Below are 20,085 nucleotides of genomic sequence, written 5' to 3'. Positions count from 1 at the left end.
CTTAATGAACAAAGGGTATGGGATGAGATGTTGTAGGCAGAAGCCAGATTAGTCAGGACCTTTCTGGGTGAACCATATGAAGGCCATTTAAACAGGAATGGAGTAATGGTATCTAAAGAGCCCTCTGGCTGCCAGGGTTGCAGTCAGACACGCTGAGTGACTGAGCACACTGCTGCTGCACATTGGAGGGCGCGAGGCACGAGCTGGGGGACCACGTGGGAGCTGTCCCAGTGGTCTAGGCTGGCAGCGTTGGTGGCTGAGACTAGGAGCCAGGAAATGAAGAGGAAGAGACAGATTCCAAATAGACTTTTGAGAGTGACCTGATGGGACTTGCTGATGGGAAGGAAATTAAGGGAAAGGAAATAGTAAGTGATGACTTAGGTTTCTGACTATAGTGATTGAGTAAAACATGTTATTATTTACTGCAAGGGAGAAGACTGGGGAAAGAATAGATATGAAATTTTAGATACCTCTGTGAATATAAATGGAGATGTCAAGAGAGTAGGGGTGTGTGTGTGTGCGCGCGCACTTGTGTGTATGTATGTATTTATACACTTAAATATAGAGCTCATTGAGGTTTAGGCCAAAGATGTAGGTGTAGGTGTCAACAGTTGTATATAGATGGAGGAGATCCAGGATAGAACTCTGAAAAACAGTGATGTTTGTTGGAAGGGAAGACGAAGATCAAGAGACATACATACACCTGTGGCCAATTCATGTTGATATATGGCAGAAGCCAACACAATATTATAAAGCAGTTATCCTCTAATTAAAAATAAAGAAATTAAAAAGAATGAAAACTAGAGAGAGACTGAGGAATGTCTACAAAGTTAGGAAAAATAACAAGAATAGTGTATTCTAGAAGCTAAGTGAAGACGAGAGCATTTCAAGAAAGAGGGAATGATCTGATGCTTTAGATAGTTCAAGTAAGAGGAAGACTGGTGAGGGGTGGGTGGTGGGGGTAAAGAAGGTTTATTGGATATAATAATTTGAAAGAGAGCGGTATATTTGTCAGTTTCGTAAGAATTATGTGGAGAGAAGCTGGATTTTAGTTGACTGCAATGGAAGGAGTACCATAAAGAAGGATTCAGCTCTTTAAAGGGAACTTTGGACGTAGAGGGCAGGGGGTGTTGGGCAGTATCCTGAGTAGTACTGAGGTTATCTCTTTCCCATTCAGTCAGGAGTCCGAAAGTAATTTAAACATATGTTACCAGTTTACTAATTTTTTACAGTCCTATGTAGAATTCTAGTTTATCAGAGAAAAATGTAATATCACGGGTAAGCAAAAGCATGCTCTTTTTAGCAGCATGGTGTAGAAAATATGCAGACCATTTAGCAAGTAATGTCGTTTCATTTCCTTTGGTAGGAAGCTTAGAGAAATCAGGAAGATGATTTGAAACTCCACTTTCAAATCAAAGTACCCGAGGACTAGGGGGAACATTTCTTTTCCTGGAATGTGGGACTTTGAGTGCTAAAACTGAATTAGTCTGAGGCAAAACCTCCCCTAAGGTGGGCAGTATTTTTGTCCTTTTCATAGATTAAGGCTCTGACTCACAGGAGAGATTGAAAAAGGGATTCAGATGGTTTCCTGTCCCTTCTGCAGCTTTGCCTTTCCTCTGGATCTGAACCACTGAAACTTTCTTAGGGCTCCCTCTGTTATCATTTGTGTCTGGTGGGATTTCTAGTGAAAGAACCTGCAGGAAGGTGCTGGCTCCCACAGAGTGTTCATACCCGAATCCTTCACACCGACTCACTGACCATCAGTCTGCCTTCACCTGTTCCCTTACTATTCTAGCCGCCCTCTGCTTATGGTGTCCGGTTGCATCTGTCTCAGATGAACATGTGCTAACATCTCCTCTGTCCTTGCAGGGGCCTCTTCTCTTTTGATTTAGGCCCAGCTATTTGTTTTGTGACTTGAGTTCCCTTAAGGCTTAAAAATAAATTATAAATTTGAATTTAGTTTGACATTGTTTCTCTGTAAGGGTGGGAGCAATGCTCTTTGTAGCTCTCTGTATTCCACAGTGAAAACTAGAACCTGCTTCACCAAGTTTAATGTACATATAAAATCATCTGGGAATCTTACTGAAATACAAATGCTGTTTCAATAGATATGGGTTTGAACCTGAGTTCTGTGTTTCTGACAATTCTGTGTTTCTATGTTTCCCAGTGGTTCAGTGCTACAGGTCCAGGGGGGCAATATTTTGAGTAACAATAGAGCTAACGTTTTGTTTATAAGGTGAGAAAGAGTTGAGGTCATGTAGATAAACTCAGGCATGCTTGCATTTCGAAAGGAAACAGGCAAACAGGTGCGAGAGCAGTATTGTAAGATGTGGCATATTTTGTGAGCTGGCAAAATTTTATGTTTGTGTGTGAGAAAGATCCTATGGTTTCAAAAACATTATTATAGCATTTTTAATACTCAAAAGGGTTTGTTAAGGACATTACAGAAAGTGTGCATTGTTAACACTGATTTTATAGTTATGCAGCAATCACTGAGTAATAAATGCTGTATAATAGATTTATTCCTTGTTGCTCATCTCTTTTTCTTTCGCGTCATTACCTTGAATGTGCTGTTCATTGGTTAGTCTCATTTCTTCGGTAAACCATGCCCTCTGCCATACTTTTTTCTTCTGCTTTTTGTCAGCCTGTTCTTTCTGTATTTTCCCCACTCAAATTTTATATTGCTTTCTTCTTTTTTTAAATTTTATATTACTTTTATTAAAACTTAGAAACAGCCTCAAGTTTATAGAAAAGTTTTACATAGAGTACAGTATAAGCTTTTTTTTTTTTTTGAATTCTTCCCCTTGAATCATTTGGGATAAGTTACTGACATGATGCCCTGTCATTCCAGGCACAGGGAAGGTTCCTTGGGAAGCAGTCTCTTGAGACAGAGCTTAACATGCAAGAAGTTTATTGGGAGTGCTGTCTAAAATCCTCACCAGGAGGATACTTCAATACTTTAATATCATGAGCTATTCCATGCTATTAAAAATATGAAAGATAAAATGTAAGCTCTTTCAGACTTAGAAAAGAGTATGACAATTCCCCAAGGCATAGGAAAGATACTTGTTCCATACTGTAAGTTACATGATGAGACAGAGTGCTAGCACTGTTGAAGCAACTTTTGATCACTTAACTTTTTTTTTTAAGAAGGAATAAAGCACTTTTTTTTTTAAAGGTCCTTGTTAGTTATTCTTGAAGAAAGAGACAAAACCAAATTGAAGTACTGCTTCAACATAACTGATCTATAATCCTCAAAGTATAATCCTTACCAGAGCCTTGAGTGAGTTGAAGAGCAACGTTCTTCAACCGAGGCAGTCCCCTCACAAGACTGTCACTGAGGAGTGTCTCTGGGAAAGACTTCAGGCAGCTGGGGATCGGCTGCATCACAGTGCCCACTACAGCTGGCTTATGTTTCCTGCAAGAACATTGTTCTGTATAAGCCACAATGTAACATGGATAGATTCCTTCCCTCTTACAGTCATGTCATTTCAGTTTTCACCAGTTGCCCCATTGATATTCCCCTACATCAAAAAGATCCAGTCCAGAACCACGCATTGCATTTAGATTTCCCTTTATTTGAAAGTTTCCGAAACAGTTTCTCAGGCTTTCTCTTGGCTTTCATGACATCGATACTTTTGAGGATTATAGTCGAGTTACCTTGTCGCAGTATTTGGTTTTGTCTCTTTCTTCATGAATGCCTTCCAGTTAAGCATCTTAGGCAAGAATATCACAGAAGTAATTTTATGTTCTTTTTTCCATCCTGTCAGTTGCTCATGATTTTTATTTATTCCTGATGATGTTAACCACTTCTTGGTTAACCATATCCTTTGAACACTGTACTAAATAGTATCAGTCTGATTTATCCACTGTAGAGTTTCTATTTCCCTTTTGTGATTAGTATTTTGTGGGGAGGTACTTTGAGTCTATGAAATACCCCATTCCTCATCAACTAGTCAAGTTATGAATTCATATCAATATATGTTCATGAATTCTTATTCTGTTTAATGGGTTACAGTTCATTACTTTCATTTTTGACCTTCCAGCTGTCCCATGCTTCACATTTAAAAAAAAGATAATCAAAAGAGAATTGACCAAAAAAAGGGTGAAAATGCAGCAAAGAAATTAGAAGTGGTAACGCTGATGTGATATTTTAATCAAATGTAAAAGAGGTTATAGAAGAAATAGCTGACATTGGGAATATTCATACTGTTGTTGAACTGCTGCCATGCAAGAGGCTCCAGATACTCAGCCAGAAGAGCTAAGAGAAGGCAAACGTACGGACATAAATGAGGAAAGTGAGAAGGTTGTGGTGAAAGGATAAAGACTTGCAGAGGAAGTGATTCTGGTAAAATTTTCACATTCAAGGAACTCTCTGAGCTATTTCATAATATTAAAAATATGAAAGGTAAAGTGTAAGCAATTTCAGACTTAAAAAGGAACGTGGCAGTTCACCAAGGTATAGGAAAGTTGATTGTTCCATGTTGTAAGTTATATGATGAGAAAGAGTGCTAGCACTATTGAAACAACTTTTGATAATTTAATTATTTTACAAAGAATAAAGCACTTTTTTATAAGTTCTTTGTTAGTTTTTCATTTTATATATAGCAGTGTGTACCTGTCAATTCCAAACCCTAAATATCCCTTCCCACCACGCTTCCTTGCTGGTTCCCATAAGTTCTTTTTCTAGATCTATGAGTACGAAGAATAAAACACTGTACTGTAATTCTAAATGTGTCTAATATTTTCAGTTACAAATATTTTAGTCAGTAGTTTTACTATTTAAAAGCTTTCCCTTTATATTTAAACTACCAGTAAGAGAAATTTTTAATGTTTTGAAAAAAAGTTTAAAAATCACGGAACAATGGTGATTTTTCCTATCAGTTACTAAGACTGCTTTGCCACTTACATCGTCATTTTTATGTCCCCACAATATTGTACGAAGTGAGGACTGCCCATATACTAGCATGTTTCACTTCAAAATTTCATATACATCTAAAGTTTTATACATATTTGTGTTATTGCTTGAATACATTGATTTAAAAATATTTTTAGCATGCAGGTATCCCAAACCTGAGATTGCCATTGTGAAGCGAGCGAAGGCGGTATCATCAGCAGAGACCCCTGATAGTTTTGGTACAGTACAGTATTGCAGTATTGATTGTTTGTCAGATGTTTATCGCAAGTGGAAGAGCATCTATTTGACAGGACTTCTTGCTTGTTTGAAATAGAATGGTTTGATTATAGTGATAGTCTTTTTTTGTTTGTTTGCATCAGTGTTTCAGTGTTCCATTGTCTTTGGAACATATATTTTTATTATCTAACCCTAGACCTGTGGATATGATTGACTAATAATTGCATGTTTAACTGACTGAAAGATTACATTTATGATCTTAACAAAAGACAGAATCACTAATATTTAAATAACATATTTTAAATGTTGAAATAACCACAGCAAAGTGAGACATAAGAAGCAACAAAGATGATGAATTTCTTTAGGATGAAAGTAAGACAGAGGAACCACACACAGGGAAACCTTCAGAATATTCTAAGAGAAACTATGTTTCAGTAACTGAACTTTAGTAAAATATATTTTATGAGTATATTCTTGAATAGTTTGAAAGTATGTTCATTGTAAGGCCATTCATGAACTTTTTTTATAGATTAAGTCTCTGTACAGTTTGCTATCTGACTTACATTGTATGCTGTGGTGGTGGTGGAGGAGGAGGAGGAATTGTGTTGAGTGTGTGTGTGTGCGTGGGATGGAGGGAGAAATAAAAATAAATATCTCTGTCCATATTTTATTTTTTTATTACTATTTAATATAGATGAATTGCCTCAGAAGTATAACACAATGTATGGAAAGGCATAAGAACTGTTTTATGCACCAATTGAAATTTTGTAAGAAAAAGTTTCTTAGACGGTATATACAGTGTCAAAAGCAAAAGCTAAGCTGAAAGATCCTCTGAGAAATGGGGAGGCATGTAGTGTGTATGTACAAACATACACAGTTGTGTATATTTTAACGTATCAGTGCAGTGCAAAAATCTTCCAATTTGCTCTACTTTGCCAGTTCTAATGTTATTCTAAAATTAAAAATTTTATCTCAGTGTGTATGCGGAAATTAAACATTTCAATTTTGGATTATTCTGAAGATTGTTTTTAAATAATCCTTGTTTTAAAGACAGTGTAGGAGAAAGGAATGATACTTATTTTATTGATAATGGCAAATGATATCACTAGGAGGTAAAGTGCTACTGAACAATAGCTAATAGGATTTAACCTGTCAGTGATCACCTTTTGAGACTCAGTCTTTAATTATGTCCCTACTCACTGTAGTGTGCCTCTTCATAAATGTTTATGTGGTACACCTCTATTTTTTTAATCCTACTATTTATACAATAAGGAAGCAATATAGAGTCAGAATATTAGAGCTAGAAGGAATTCAGAGACCTAAAATCTTTGTTTTATGTAACATGAAACATAGTTTATGATGTACTCAAGGCTTGGTGACTGGTTTTATATGTATATATATGTATATCAGAGCAGGGATTAGTGTGGAGGCCTTTGAGTTTGTTGTTATTATTATTGATTTGTTTATTTGGCTGCACTGGGACTTAGTTGCATTGTGTGGGCTCTTAGTTATAGCTTGTGGGATCTTAGCTACCCGATCAGGGATTGAACCTGGGTCCCCTGAATTGGGAGCTTGGAGTTCCAACCACTGAACCCCCAGGGAAGTCCCGGCCTTTGGGTTTTTAGTTCAGTGCTTTTTTCATGGTAATAAATTACTTTAGGATTAGCAGGGGAGATTAGTGCTAGACTAGGGGGTATCTGATTTTGATGTTCTTGCAGGAGAAGATGCATGCACATCCTTCTACTCTGCCATCTTGACTTCTGTGCTATGGCATCACATCTAGTCACATCACATCATGGCAAGTAGAAGGGAAAAAAATGGAAAAAGTGGCAGATTTTATTTTCTTGGGTTCCAAAGTCACTGCAGACTGTGACTGCAGCCATGAAGTTAAATGATGCTTGCTCCTTAGAAGAAAGGCTATGACAAACCTAGACAGTGTTTTAAAAAGCAGAGACATCACTTTGCCAACAAAGATCCATATAGCCAAAGCTGTGGTTTTTCCAGTAGTCATGTACAAATGTGAGAGTTGGACCATAAACAGGGCTGAGTGCTGAAGAATTGATGCTTTCAAACTGTGGTCCTGGAAAAGACTCTTGAGAGTCCCTTGGACAGCAAGGAAATCAAGCCTGTCAGTCCTAAAGGAGATCAACCCTGAATATACATTGGCAAGACTGATGCTGAAGCTCCAATACTTTGGACACCTGATGCAAAGAGCCGACTTACTGGAAAAGACCCTGATGCTGGGAAAGATTGGGCAGGAACAGAAGGGGCGACAGAATGAGATGGTTGGATGGGATCACCAACTCAATGGACACGAGTTTGAGCAAACTCCAAGATATAGTGAATGACAGGGAAGCCTGGCATGCTGCAGACCATGGGGTCACAAAGAGCCAGACACAACTAACTGAACAACAGCAACAACAGAGAGTATCCAGTTCTGAAACCAGCAGAAATTATGTAATTTTCCCATTCAGAAAATGTTTTATTTGGTAACTATAATAGATGAGTTGATTTCTTCCCCACTCTTTCAACTTTAATGGATTTCTTTTAATGATTTATATGAAAAAGAATGATTTCTTAGAAGAGAAAAAAAGCAATTGGAAAAGGTATTAGTATTTTAGATAATTGCGATTTTACTTCAGTTTTGAATATTAATGCCTGACCAATGTTTTCACAGTTAGAACTGGACATGGAACAACAGACTGGTTCCAAATAGGAAAAGAAGTACGTCACGGCTGTATATTGTCACCCTGCTTATTTAACTTATATGCAGTGTACATCATGAGAAACGCTGGGCTGGGAGAAGCACAAGCTGGAATCAAGATTGCCGGGAGAAATAACAATAACCTCAGATATGCAGATGACACCACCCTTATGGCAGAAAGTGAAGAGGAACTAAAAAGCCTCTTGAAAGTGAAAGAGGAGAATAAAAAAGTTGGCTTAAAGCTCAACATTCAGAAAACTAAGATCATGGCATCTGGTCCCATCACTTCATGGGAAGTAGATGGGGAGACAGTGGAAACAGTGTCAGACTTTATTTTGGGGGGCTCCAAAATCACTGCAGATGGTGACTGCAGCCATGAAATTAAAAGACACTTACTCCTTGGAAGGAAAGTTATGACCAACCTAGATAGCATATTAAAAAGCAGAGACATTACTTTGCAAACAAAGGTCCGTCTGGTCAAGGCTGTGATTTTTCCAGTGGTTGTGTATGGATGTGAGAGTAGGACTGTGAAGAAAGCTGAGCACTGAAAAATTGATGCTTTTGAACTATGGTGTTGGAGAAGACTCTTGAGAGTCCCTTGGACTGCAAGGAGATCCAACCAGTCCATCCTAAAGGAGATCAGTCCTGGGTGTTCATTGGAAGGACTGATGCTGAAGCTGAAACTCCAGTACTTTGGCTACCTCATGAAAAGAGTTGACTCATTGGAAAAGATCCTGATGCTGGGAGGGGTTGGGGGCAGGAGGAGAAGGGGACGACAGAGGATGAGATGGTTGAATGGCATCACCGACTTGATGGACATGGGTTTGAGTAAACTCCGAGAGTTGACGGTGGACAGGGAGGCCTGGCGTGCTGCAATTCATGGGGTCGCAAAGAGTCAGACACGACTGAGTGACTGAACTGAACTGAACTGAACTGAGTACTGTCTCTATACCTAAAACATAAAAGTAAGACCTACTTTTTTAAAAAACTTGTACTGTTAGTTTACTATCTTAGCCTTTTTAAAAAAGGAAAATCATTATATGTAGTAATTGTTTTCTTTGTCTGGTTTCCTTCGGCATGAAAGAAGGAAAGGAATACAGTGTCTGAGTTAAGCAGTGTATATAATTGTTCTAAATAGACAACTTAGACATGTAAAAGCAACCACAGATCGATAGTATGTTTGATTATCCTAAAAAAAAAGAACTCCATGAAATGACAGATATAAGAGAAATACATTATTGTATATCTAGTATTTACTATTTTTTAGATTTATTTTTATTTACTTGGCTATGCTGGTCTTAGTTGCCACAGGTGGGATCTAGTTCTCCAACCAGGGAGTGAACCCTGGTATCCTCTGCATTAAGAGCAAGGAGTCTTAGCCATTGGACCACCAGAGAAGTCCCAATATTTACTATTTCTTAAGCCAACATTAATGAAGTTAACAAAAGTGATGATCAGTTAGGCTCTATCACCTTCCCGGGGCTTCCCTGGTGACTCAGAGGGTAAAGAATTTGCCTGCAGTGTGGGAGAACTGGGTTTGATCCCTGGGTTGGGAAGATCCCCTGGAGGAGGGCATGGTGACCCCACTCCAGTATTCTTACCTGGAGAATTCCCATGGACAAAGGAACTGGGTGGGCTACAGTCAATGGGGTCGAAAAGAGTCAGACATGACTGAGCCAGTAAGCATGCACATATCACCTTCCTCGTCATTAGTACTGGCCAACTCTTGTCATCTGTTATACCACTGGACTGCCTCAGACCAGGAATTTGTTAGTCTCCCTTAAGTAAACTGCAGTGAAGCCCCAGGTTGCATGCTATGTTCCCCTGAAGTTTAGTGAGTGACAGTATTACATGATCTGAGTAAACATTTCTTTGCATGTTGCAGTAAACTTTTAAATGCTAAATAACAAAATCATACTGAAATACTTCTTTTTGGTCTTAGTTAAGGAATGTGTTTAAAAAACTAAAACATCGTTTTATAATTAATAGCCATTATTTTAAAAGACAAGACCTGTTAATGGAAATTTACAAAATTAAAAATTTAAGTTTTTTTCAGTTTCTAAAGTGTTTCAATTTTCATTTCAGAATGTCAGGTTTTGTAAGTAGGTTAAGCAATAGCTTAACCATATTAATTTATTTCTTTTAAAAAATATTGTGTTACAGCTTTATAAACCCTTTTGGGTGCATGTTTGATTTTTTTGGCACCTGGTATGATTTGCTCTGCTTAAATTATTTTGAACAGCATGATTTGCATCTGAAGTTTGTGTTCTTTAATGCATTATATATTTATTGTAAATTTAACCTTACCTATTGGAACTTTTGGTTCTGTTAAAAGTCTAAGCAGTTTATATGTACACCTATTCTTTTTCAGATTTTTTTCCCTCCTAGATTATTACAAAATATTGAGTTTTAATTAAATAATGTAATATGTCACACTGTAGTCAAGGGGTGTAGTTTTGTTTTCTAGTGAATGTGAAAGTCACTTGGTCATGTCCGATTCTTTGTTACCCCATGGACTGTAGTCTGCCAGGTCCTCTGTCTGTGGAATTCTCTAGACCATAATACTGGAGTGGGTAGCCTTTCCCTTCTCCAGGGGACCTTCCCAACCCAGGGATCACACCCAGATCTCCTGCATTGCAGGCAGATTCTTTCCCATCTGAGCCACCAGGGAAGCCCACCACATTATAAACACATTGTTTTATAGTGGAGGCTAAAATAAAGAAACTATACTTTCTTCTACCAAAGTATTTTGATTTTCAGTTTAATATATATTTCTTGCTAGAATAACTTACAATCCTAAAAGATACTATAGAATCATTTATTGATATTGGACTGAAGCTTTTTAAAACATTTTTATGGGAAAATATAATTAAGGAAGGACACAGCATGACTTAGTGACTGATCAACGACAACATAATTAAGGAGGGGTATGCAAGTTAATTAAATTTCACGATAAACTCTGTGAACCTGTCCTCCTTATTCATTGTGTTGAAGTCTTTCGTCAGTAACTTGGCAGTTGACTGGGGCTTGAAAATTTCTTTCAAGGCTTTTGTTTTAATGACATTTTACCTACTTTCTGAGAGCATAAGAATATTTATAGTAAAGGTGTAACATGAAAAAAATTAAAATGTATCTAGATGGGAGTAATTTGGCCTGCTTTTTCAGAGAGAAATTTTGTAAAATTTTAGAAATCCTTAAATTTATGCCTTTTTTGGATTCAGTAATGCCACTTAGGAATAATCTATGTTAAAGAATTTTCAGAGAAACATAAAAAGATTTAGGTACAGGTTTATGTAAGTGTTATTTTCAAAGCCAAAAATAATGAAGAATAAATACCTAGTTAAGGGGATTAAACTATTGTGTATCATATAATGAAATAAAATACTACCAATGCAATTATTGCCTTAAAGAGTTAAAAGGGGAAATGTTCACCATATAATGCTTTGTGAAAATTACAGAATACAATTTTATGTGCACTTCTGTATTGAAAAAGGGCTTCCATGTGGCACTACTGGTAAAGAACATGCCTGCCAATGCAGGAGATGTAAGAGACCATGGGTTTGATACCTGATCAGGAAGATCCTCTGGTGGAGGAAATGGCAACGCACTCCAGTATTCTTGCCTAGAGAATTCTGTGCACAGAGGAGCCTAGTGGGCTACAGTTTGTAGGGTCACAAAGAGTTAAACATGACTGAGTGACTAACACACATACAATTATGAAAAAAAATGGCTACTTAACAAAGAAATACAGTGGAGAGACTGAAGAAAACCAAGTCCCAGCAATTCCATTCGCCCAGAACTAGAGTTTCCTTCTTGTGTGGCCTTCAATGAGGCGCCTTTCAAAAATTTTCTCTCTCTCTCTTTTTAAAAAATCTCTACAATTGTTCCTCATCTGTTTTTGTTACGTTGCTCTGTCTCTCATTTCTTTCTTTGTCTTTGTCTTTCTAATCTGACCCCCCATCACCACCATCTTTTAAGTGAATATAGTATGAAGTAATTATTTATACTTATATAGCAAAATATAAAAAACTGCTGGATTAAATACATTTTTATTCTTGAGATAGGAGAAAAAAACCTTACTTTGTGTTTCCTTCTGACTCTCTTTTGACTTTTATATGGCAGTGACCCTCAGTTTTATATTTCCTAAATAATAGTTGACCATTAAATGACGATTCTGATGCACTGTAATATTCCAATTCGTCAAGGAAATATTTCTTTTAAAAATTCAGTATTAATTAGTAACAATATGTTGTAAGCTACAACAGGTCTTTGGTTGCTTTTGTTAATTAGAAGACTAACTGGAATTCCTCATTTTTTGTACATCCTAAAAAATCAAAATTTCATTTCGTAAAAGTGAAATTGCATGTTTTAAATTGTTTTCTCTATTCTTCCTGGGTTACTGAAGCAAAACAAAATGTTGAAAGTGTTGAAATTTTTTATATTTAAACATGTGAAGTGTTATAGTTTTCAGGATTTATAATTAATATCTAGGGAGCTTTTAATTAGGAAAAGATTTGTTTATACATTAAAATAATTGAATGTTTATGTTCTCAAGGAGAGAAAATCCTACTTAAAATAATTTTCATTTGGTTTGATGCAGTATAAACAAGCAATTTGTAAAAACTATCATGTCTTACTTACCTTCCTGCCAGTAAAGACTTAAATGTGAAATCAAAAGGAAAAAAAATGTATGTGTAAATATTATCTCATAGACATATACAGATAATTGTCCCAACCTATATATTTCTTTGTGTGTGTGTGTGTCTTGTTTGGATTTTCATTATCAGTAGATCAATTCAGTCATTTTTAGCTAAAGTTTATTTGCCTTTCTGCCTGTGTACATAAGACTTTTAAGAACAAATTTCAAAAGCATCTAACTTCTTATACTCGTGTTTGTTAATTTTAATTAAGCTTTTTATTTTGACATAATTGCAGATTCACATGCAATTGCAAGAAATAATACAGGCTACCTACTTTCCCCAAAGGTGACGTCTTGTAAAAACTATCACATGGTGTCACGTGCAGAATATTGACATTGATAGAGTCAACATACAGAAGAGTTACAACCCCACAGGGATACCTCTTGTTACTTTTTTTTCTTTTTTTAATTAATTAATTTATTTTAATTGGAGGCTAATTACTTTACAATATTGTAGTGATTTTAGCCATACATTGACATCAATCAGCCATGGGTATACATGTGTTCCCCATCCTGAACCCCCCTCCCACTTCCCTCCCCATCCCATTCCTCAGGGTCATCCCAGTGTTCCGGCCCTGAGCGCCCTTGTCTCATGCATGGAACCTGGACTGGCGATCTATTTCACATATGGTAATATACATGTTTCAATGCTATTCTCTCAAATCATCCCACCTTTGCCTTCTCCTACAGAGTACGAAAGTCTGTTCTTTACATCGCTGTCTCTTTTGCTGTCTCGCATATAGGGTTATCATTACCATCTTTCTAAATTCCATATGTAACCATTAATATGCTAACCTATATATTTCTAAATATGAAACCCTGTTAAGTGCAGCTTCTTCAAACAATGAAAAATATCTGAGAAAAAGAAAAAAATAAGGAAGTCTGGATGTTAGTTATTTTTGCCAGTATTGTGAATAAACACACTTTGGAAAAGCAGTTTCTATTCTGTTATCATTCCGTTAAGTTATTTTTCCACTAAGTTATCATTCTGTTAAGAATTTTTCTGTCTGTGTTCATGAAGGATATTGGTCTGTAGCTTTCTCTTTTTTTGGTAATTTTTTGACTTGATTTTATTTTTAGTACTCTTCTGACCTTATAAAATGAGTTAGGAACTATTTCTTCATTTTTTGTTTTTCTGAAGGAACTTGTAAGTTTGTCTGAGATTGGCGTTTGCTTTTCTTTAACTGTTTAATAAAACTCATTAGTGAAACCATCTGGATCTGGAGGGTTGTTTTTTCTTTTTTAGTGTGAATGTTATGGAAAGGTGCTTGTTAACAAATTTGATTTTGCTACTAGATAGAGCTATTCAGATTTTTTGTTTCAGCTTATATCTTTTGGTAAGTTGTATTTTTCAAGGAATTTGTTCATTTCATCTAAGTTGACTAGGTTGGCATAAAGTTATATGTGATATTCTCATTTTAATGTCTGTAGAATCTGTAGTGATGTCCCCTGTTTTATTCCTGATATTAGTAATTTGTGTTCTCTTTCTAGATTGGTGTACCTAAGGGTTTTTTTTCATTTTGTTAATCTTTTCAAAGAATCAGCTTTTGGCTTTGTCTATTTGCGTTATTGTTTGCTTTTTATTTCATTGATTTCAGCTGTTTTTGTTGTTATAGCCTTCATTCTACGACTTCTTGCTCTCTTTTTTTTGGTAGCTTTTTCAGATAGAACCATACATCATTTATTTTAGGCCTTTCTTCTTCTTAATATTAGTATTTAAAACTCCTCTAAGCATTCATTGAGCTGTCCTGACAAATTTCAGTATACTGTATTTTCATTGTGATTCATTTGAAAAGTATTTTCTAATTTCCTCTTTGATTTCTTCTTTGGCCCGTGTATTTAAAAGATGTTACTTAATTTCCACTTTCTTCCCTAGATATCTTATTATGAGTTGTATTTTGGTCAGAGAACATATTCTTTACAGTTGTAATCATTAACTTTTTAACACTTGTTTTGTGGATCAGCATGGATCAGCATATGGTCTCTTGATAAATGTTATCATCTGCACTTGAAAAAAATATGCATTCTGTAGTTGTTGAGTATGGATGTTTAAATATTAGTTGAATGAAGATGATTGGTAGTGCTGTTCAGATAACCTATTTCTTAGTGATAATTTCCCCTGGTGTTCTATCAGTTGCTGAGACAGAAGCTTTTGTATCTTCAAGTATGATTGTAGAAATGTTTATTTTCCCTTTAATTCTGTCAGATTTTGCATCATGCATTTTGAAGCTTTGTTACTGCTGCTGCTGCTAAGTCGCTTCAGTCGTGTCCGACTCTGTGCGACCCCATAGACGGAAGCCCACCAGGCTCCCCCATCTCTGGGATTCTCCAGGCAAGAACACTCTAAGCATAAGCAAATTGTTATTATGCCTTTTGATGAGTTGACTCTTCACATTTTGAAATGTCCCTGGTTCTGATAATACTCTTTAAGTCCACTTTATCTGTTTTTAACATTGCCTTTCCAGTTTTTGCCAACAAAGGTCCATGTAGTCAAAGCTGTGGTTTTTCTGGTAGTCATGTACAGATGTGAGAGTTGGACCATGAAAAGGCTGAGCACCGAAGAATTGATGCTTTAGAAATGTGGTGCTGGAGAAGACTCTTCAGAATCCCTTGAACTGCAAGGAGATCAAACCAGTCAATCCTAAAGGAAATTAATCCTGAATATTCATTTGAAGGACTGATGCTGAAGTTCCAGTACTTTGGCCACCTGATGAGAAGAGCTGACTCACTGGAAAAGACCCTGATATTGGGAAAGATAGAAGGCAGGAGGAGAAGGGGTGACAGAGGATGAGATGGTTGGAAGGCATCACTGACTCAATTGACATGAGTTTGAGGAAACTCTGGGAGATAGTAAAGGACAGGGAAACCTGGTGTGCTGCAGTCCATGGGGTGCAAAGAGTTGGACACGACTTAGCAACTGAACAACTCCAGCCTTAGGGGCTTCCCAGGTAGTAAAGAATCCACCTGTCAGTGCAGGAGACATAAGAGATGCAGGTTTGATCCCTGGGTCAGGAAGATCCCCTGGAGGAGGATATGGCAACCACTCCAGTATTCTTGCCTGGGAAATCCCATAGACAGAGGAGCCTGGCGAGCCACAGTCCAGGGGGTCACAAAGAGTCAGATGTGCCTGAGCAACTCAGCACAGTACTGCCGCAGCTCCAGTCTCACAAGCTTACTGTTTGTATAATATGTCTTTTGCCATTTATTTACTTTTAATCTATTGAAGTGTAGTTCTTGCAGATATCGTATAGTTGGGTCTTGCCTTTTTGTCCATTTTAACCACCTCTGCCTTTTAATTGGATTGTTTAGTCCTCTAACATTGAAAGTAATTATTGATATAGTTGGATGTAGGTTTACTATTTTACTGTTTGGTTCTCTTTTCTTTCTTCTGTTCTCATTTCCTGCATTCTTTTGACTTAATATTTTTTGCAATCTCCTTCACATTATTTAGCTTTTTAACTGTGTCCTTGATGCATTTTGTCTGTATGTGTGATTGCTCTAGGAATTGCAAATAGGTATCCTTTAACTTTGCATACTGCCTAGAGCTACTTCTACTTAGAACCTTGTACCATGTCACATACATTGTGGAAATATTGCAATCACATTTCCAAATTGGTCCATTTGGACCTCCTTCATCCTTTATGCTTTGATGTCAAATGTATTATATCTACATACATTATAAACTCCACATGGCAGTGTTGCAATTTTTGGACAATCAGGTTTATTTAAATTACTAGGGAGAAAGTAGTCTTTTATATTTACTCAGTATTTACCATTCGTGATGCTCTTCATTCTTTTTATTTTCTTTCTATTTTACCTTAAGCTGGGATTTTTGTGGTTTTCCCTGCACAGGCGCGGTTCACACAGAAGCCATATGTTTGAACTGAATGTATATCAGAATTTAAGGCTCCTCCTTTCTGACTCTGCTCTTTTCTCTCACTTTGCAGTGGCTTTGGTTATCTTGCACCTTGCCCAGTGCTTCTTTAGGCCAGAAAGACTGAAGGGTTTTTTCTTCTTTTTTTAAGAGCTGGTTTAGGCCAAAATCTTCATGAAATGGGTAACTCATTTAGTTCCATTCTTCTTTGTAGTTGTTGATTCTTCTCCACAATCAACCTGCTTTTTGGTCATTTTCCAGAGCTCTCAAATATTTATTTATAGTTGTTCTGTATAGGATTGGTCTGATAGAGGATAATTCAGCCTGTACTGGAAGTAGAACCAGAACTTTTTAAGCTAAAAATGGTTGGAAAATACAGTGTGGTAATGTACAGTCTTTGGAGAAGGAAATGGCAGCCCACTCCAGTATTCTTGCCTGGTGAATCCCATGGACAGAGGACCCTGGCAGGCTACAGTTCATGGGGTCGCAAGAGTCAGATACGACTTAGCAACTAGATCAATAGTCTTCTTATTTTAAAATATTTAGAAAAAGAGAGAAATTATGATGCATGTAATGCACACGCACACTGAAACAGAAAGAACTAGTTTTTCTAACTCAGTCTGCTTAATAAAACATTAGATTGGAGTGCATTTCCATGTAAGTGTACATAGTTTACTGTGTGTCAGAAGAAAAAAATTAAGGTTAAGATGTGTATGTAGGGATATAAAGCTTTGGGATTTACCATGATTATTTTCAAGGGGATTATATTAGCTCCCCTCACATTTTAAAATTGGTACAGACTGCTGAAACCTTGGGCTTATTTTAAAGATTGAGTTTTATTGTGTGTTATACACCTAATGTTTTTTCACTTCTGATATATATTTGTCTTCTTTTTGTTAATGTAGTAAAGAAGATATAGTGTCAGAATCCTCAAAATGGTCAGTTTATGAGTCACAATTTTTGATGGGTACTTTCCAATAAAATTTCCACTTTCAAGGAAATGTTACTCCTTGGGTTCTTTATAATGCAGGAGGCAAAACTCTATGCTTTGATTTTGCTTTAACCTCTGTGCCAGTGGTTTTCCTCCCTGCTGTGTCTCCTTTACTTTGTATTACTTTCTTTTTCTTTCTTTTAAAAAGAGTTATTTTTCATTACCTTTAATTTTTTAATCCTTGTGTGTACTTAGAAAGATAGATTCGAAATATTGCTTACCTTATTTGATTTTTTTCCCCCTCATTACTTTTACACATTTGCCTAGCTCTTATCCTTTCATCCTAGGAGTTGTAAAATATTTTAAAATACTTTGCTCAGTATGTAGAGAATTTGAAGAAGTAAAAGCAAGGACTCTATATATTCTCATTACATTGGGAAAGTCCTGCTGTTGAATTTTTAGGTATTTCAAGATGTTCCAGTCAACTGACAAGGACTTCTGCTCACAGTGTCAGAACTGTAGTGGTGATGAGAGTAATGCAACTAGGAAATAGTTCTGGTATGTAACCACTTTTGCATGTTTACTTCACCAGAAAACTCTGTGGAGTACAGTGGTATCTTATATTCCTTGTTAAAAATTTGGAAAACTATTTGCATGCTTTCAAAGTAGATTTTGAGGTAATAGTACTAGTCAAAGAATAAAGATTATATTCTAAGCAGATAGACAATACTGCAAAGTTTCAGGATATCTTCATTTCTTTACTGTCCTAGAAAAGGAAAAACAAAACTTAAATTTGCATTCTTAGAATTTCTTAATAATCCAATAATTGCCTAAACTCTAGGTTTTAGCACATTTCTTATTATAAACTCATTATGATACTGTATGCTTTTTTAGTAAAATAACATTTACAAATATGTCATACTCCTTTTTATGTAGCTTATTGATGGAGATTCATTGGCTTTTCACTTTTTAAAAACTAAACTCTTCAGTTCTTATGTTGTCAGAGATTATAAATATTTTAGAAAATATATATCCAGTTTGTAATGTATTTCTTTGGACACTTTGGTTACATTAGATCTTTATTGCAGAGTGACCCATGGTTTGGGTTCTTTTGTATAGTATATCAGTTAATCCTGTTGGATTGAATGAGAATAAAGAAGATGGAATTCTCTGCCATTTTACTGTAATTTACTCTTATACAAATGATGAGTTGGTTATTATGAGATTACATAGGTAGCATTTTTGTAATTGTTAATTTTTAGATTTAATGATGGCACTTGAATATACTTTGATAAAATATACTCGAGAAAACTTTTTGTGTTTATTATGACATATAAGTAATGTTGCTATTTAGTCAATCACACCCTACTCTCTGGGGTCATTTTGTTGTGTAAATGTTCTTTATTATCCTGTAGTATATTTTTCAAAACTCAAAATATTCAGTATATTATCAAGGTATATTAATTAGACTCATTGTAGAGATACAAAGACTTATTTACAAAAAGCCAAAAACAAGTGATTTGCCCAGGGATATAGGGTTATAGTAGGCCTGTAACTAAAGCTCAATTTGTTTTTCTAGCCTTGTAATTTAATCTATACCAAGAAATATTTCCTGTATGGATAACTTTGGTTCATTCACCTAAAGATAATTTATGAATAAACTCTGCTGTTCTCTCATTTTGTAATTCTGCTAGTGTTTTCTTCATTGTAATAAAAAAGAAATCATGCTATAGTAACTAATTCTTGACCACACCCTCTCTTTCCCCTTCAGAAAAGTTGGAAGCTCAACCACCAACCCCAGGACAGCTGAGATATGGTAATGGTTCTATAATTATTTGTGCATCTGTCTTTTGGACTTGAAATAGCTATGTTATTCATTAATAATACAGAAGAGTCAACAAATTAATTCATTCCAGATAGAATAGATTATCTTATTTATTATGCTAAAGCAAAAGATTTGTAAATTTGGTTTAAAACATAGTATTATAGAATTTCTAAGATTGTTAACCATGTCTGTTAGTGTTTAAATATTGTTACCATCTAGAGATAGAATTGTAGTAGAGGTTTTCTTAGTTCCTGGATAAAAGGATATGTTTACTTTAGTTTGGATTTAAGTTGGGTTATTTCAGAACTAGAATTTCTAGGCTATTTTCTTTGGTGGAGAAAATGCTCTGACTTGTTTCTAATAATGAAGAAAGTAAAGTTCATTTTAAGCCACCCCAAAGAAGAACCTTTTAATGCTGCTGGTCTGCTCTCTTTACTGTATTATGATTGGAATAACTGTTCAAGGGCTAACACCAAAGGAATGTAAAACAGTTTAGGGTCTTCTTATAAAGACAGTGGAAGAAGAGAAGTATTTAGCAGTGCAGTGAATTTGAATTGGTTGTAAATTAAAGCTAAATATTAGATATGGTTTGCTGATAACTGCTGAGTTATAGAATAATATTTTACAAAGGAAACTGAAGAAAACACAAATTGGTAGTCTGTCATTACATACTGGAGAGCAGACATATAATTAAAATGTAGTAGCTAGTTCCTTTTTTTCTCTCAGAGGTAGAATATAAGTTGCCTTAGAAATTAGTAGCTTTTCCTAGGTATCAAAACAATTTAAGAATTCTTTAAGATTTTTCTTTCCCTGGTAATCTTTTCTGATGCTTCTAGGCTGGGTTCGTATACTCTATATCCATAACACTGTATAATGCCATCACCATTTAGGGAGTCATATTGACGTTAACTATATGGC

At 35.9% G+C, this 20,085-nt stretch overlaps 1 protein-coding gene across 4 annotated transcripts in view; it reads left to right on the top strand.

Moving 5' to 3' along the window:
* The window catches only part of TMEM65 (transmembrane protein 65), a 45,227-nt gene that overhangs the window by 10,556 nt on the left and 14,586 nt on the right, over positions 1-20,085 (top strand). Inside the window, exons 2-4 of one of the 4 annotated variants that reach the window (XM_065902523.1) lie at positions 5,056-5,136; positions 17,805-17,900; positions 19,114-19,158. In XM_065902523.1, the coding sequence (XP_065758595.1) occupies positions 5,056-5,136; positions 17,805-17,900; positions 19,114-19,158 (222 nt within the window). The remainder of the gene's footprint in view (positions 1-5,055; positions 5,137-17,804; positions 17,901-19,113; positions 19,159-20,085) is intronic. The other 3 variants (XM_065902524.1, XM_065902525.1, XM_065902526.1) reach the window with 3 other exon arrangements.

The sequence above is a fragment of the Muntiacus reevesi genome, chromosome 12, assembly GCF_963930625.1.
Source record: "Muntiacus reevesi chromosome 12, mMunRee1.1, whole genome shotgun sequence".
In the NCBI taxonomy this organism is placed as follows: Eukaryota; Metazoa; Chordata; class Mammalia; order Artiodactyla; family Cervidae; genus Muntiacus; species Muntiacus reevesi.
This window is presented reverse-complemented; position numbering and strand designations above follow the sequence as displayed.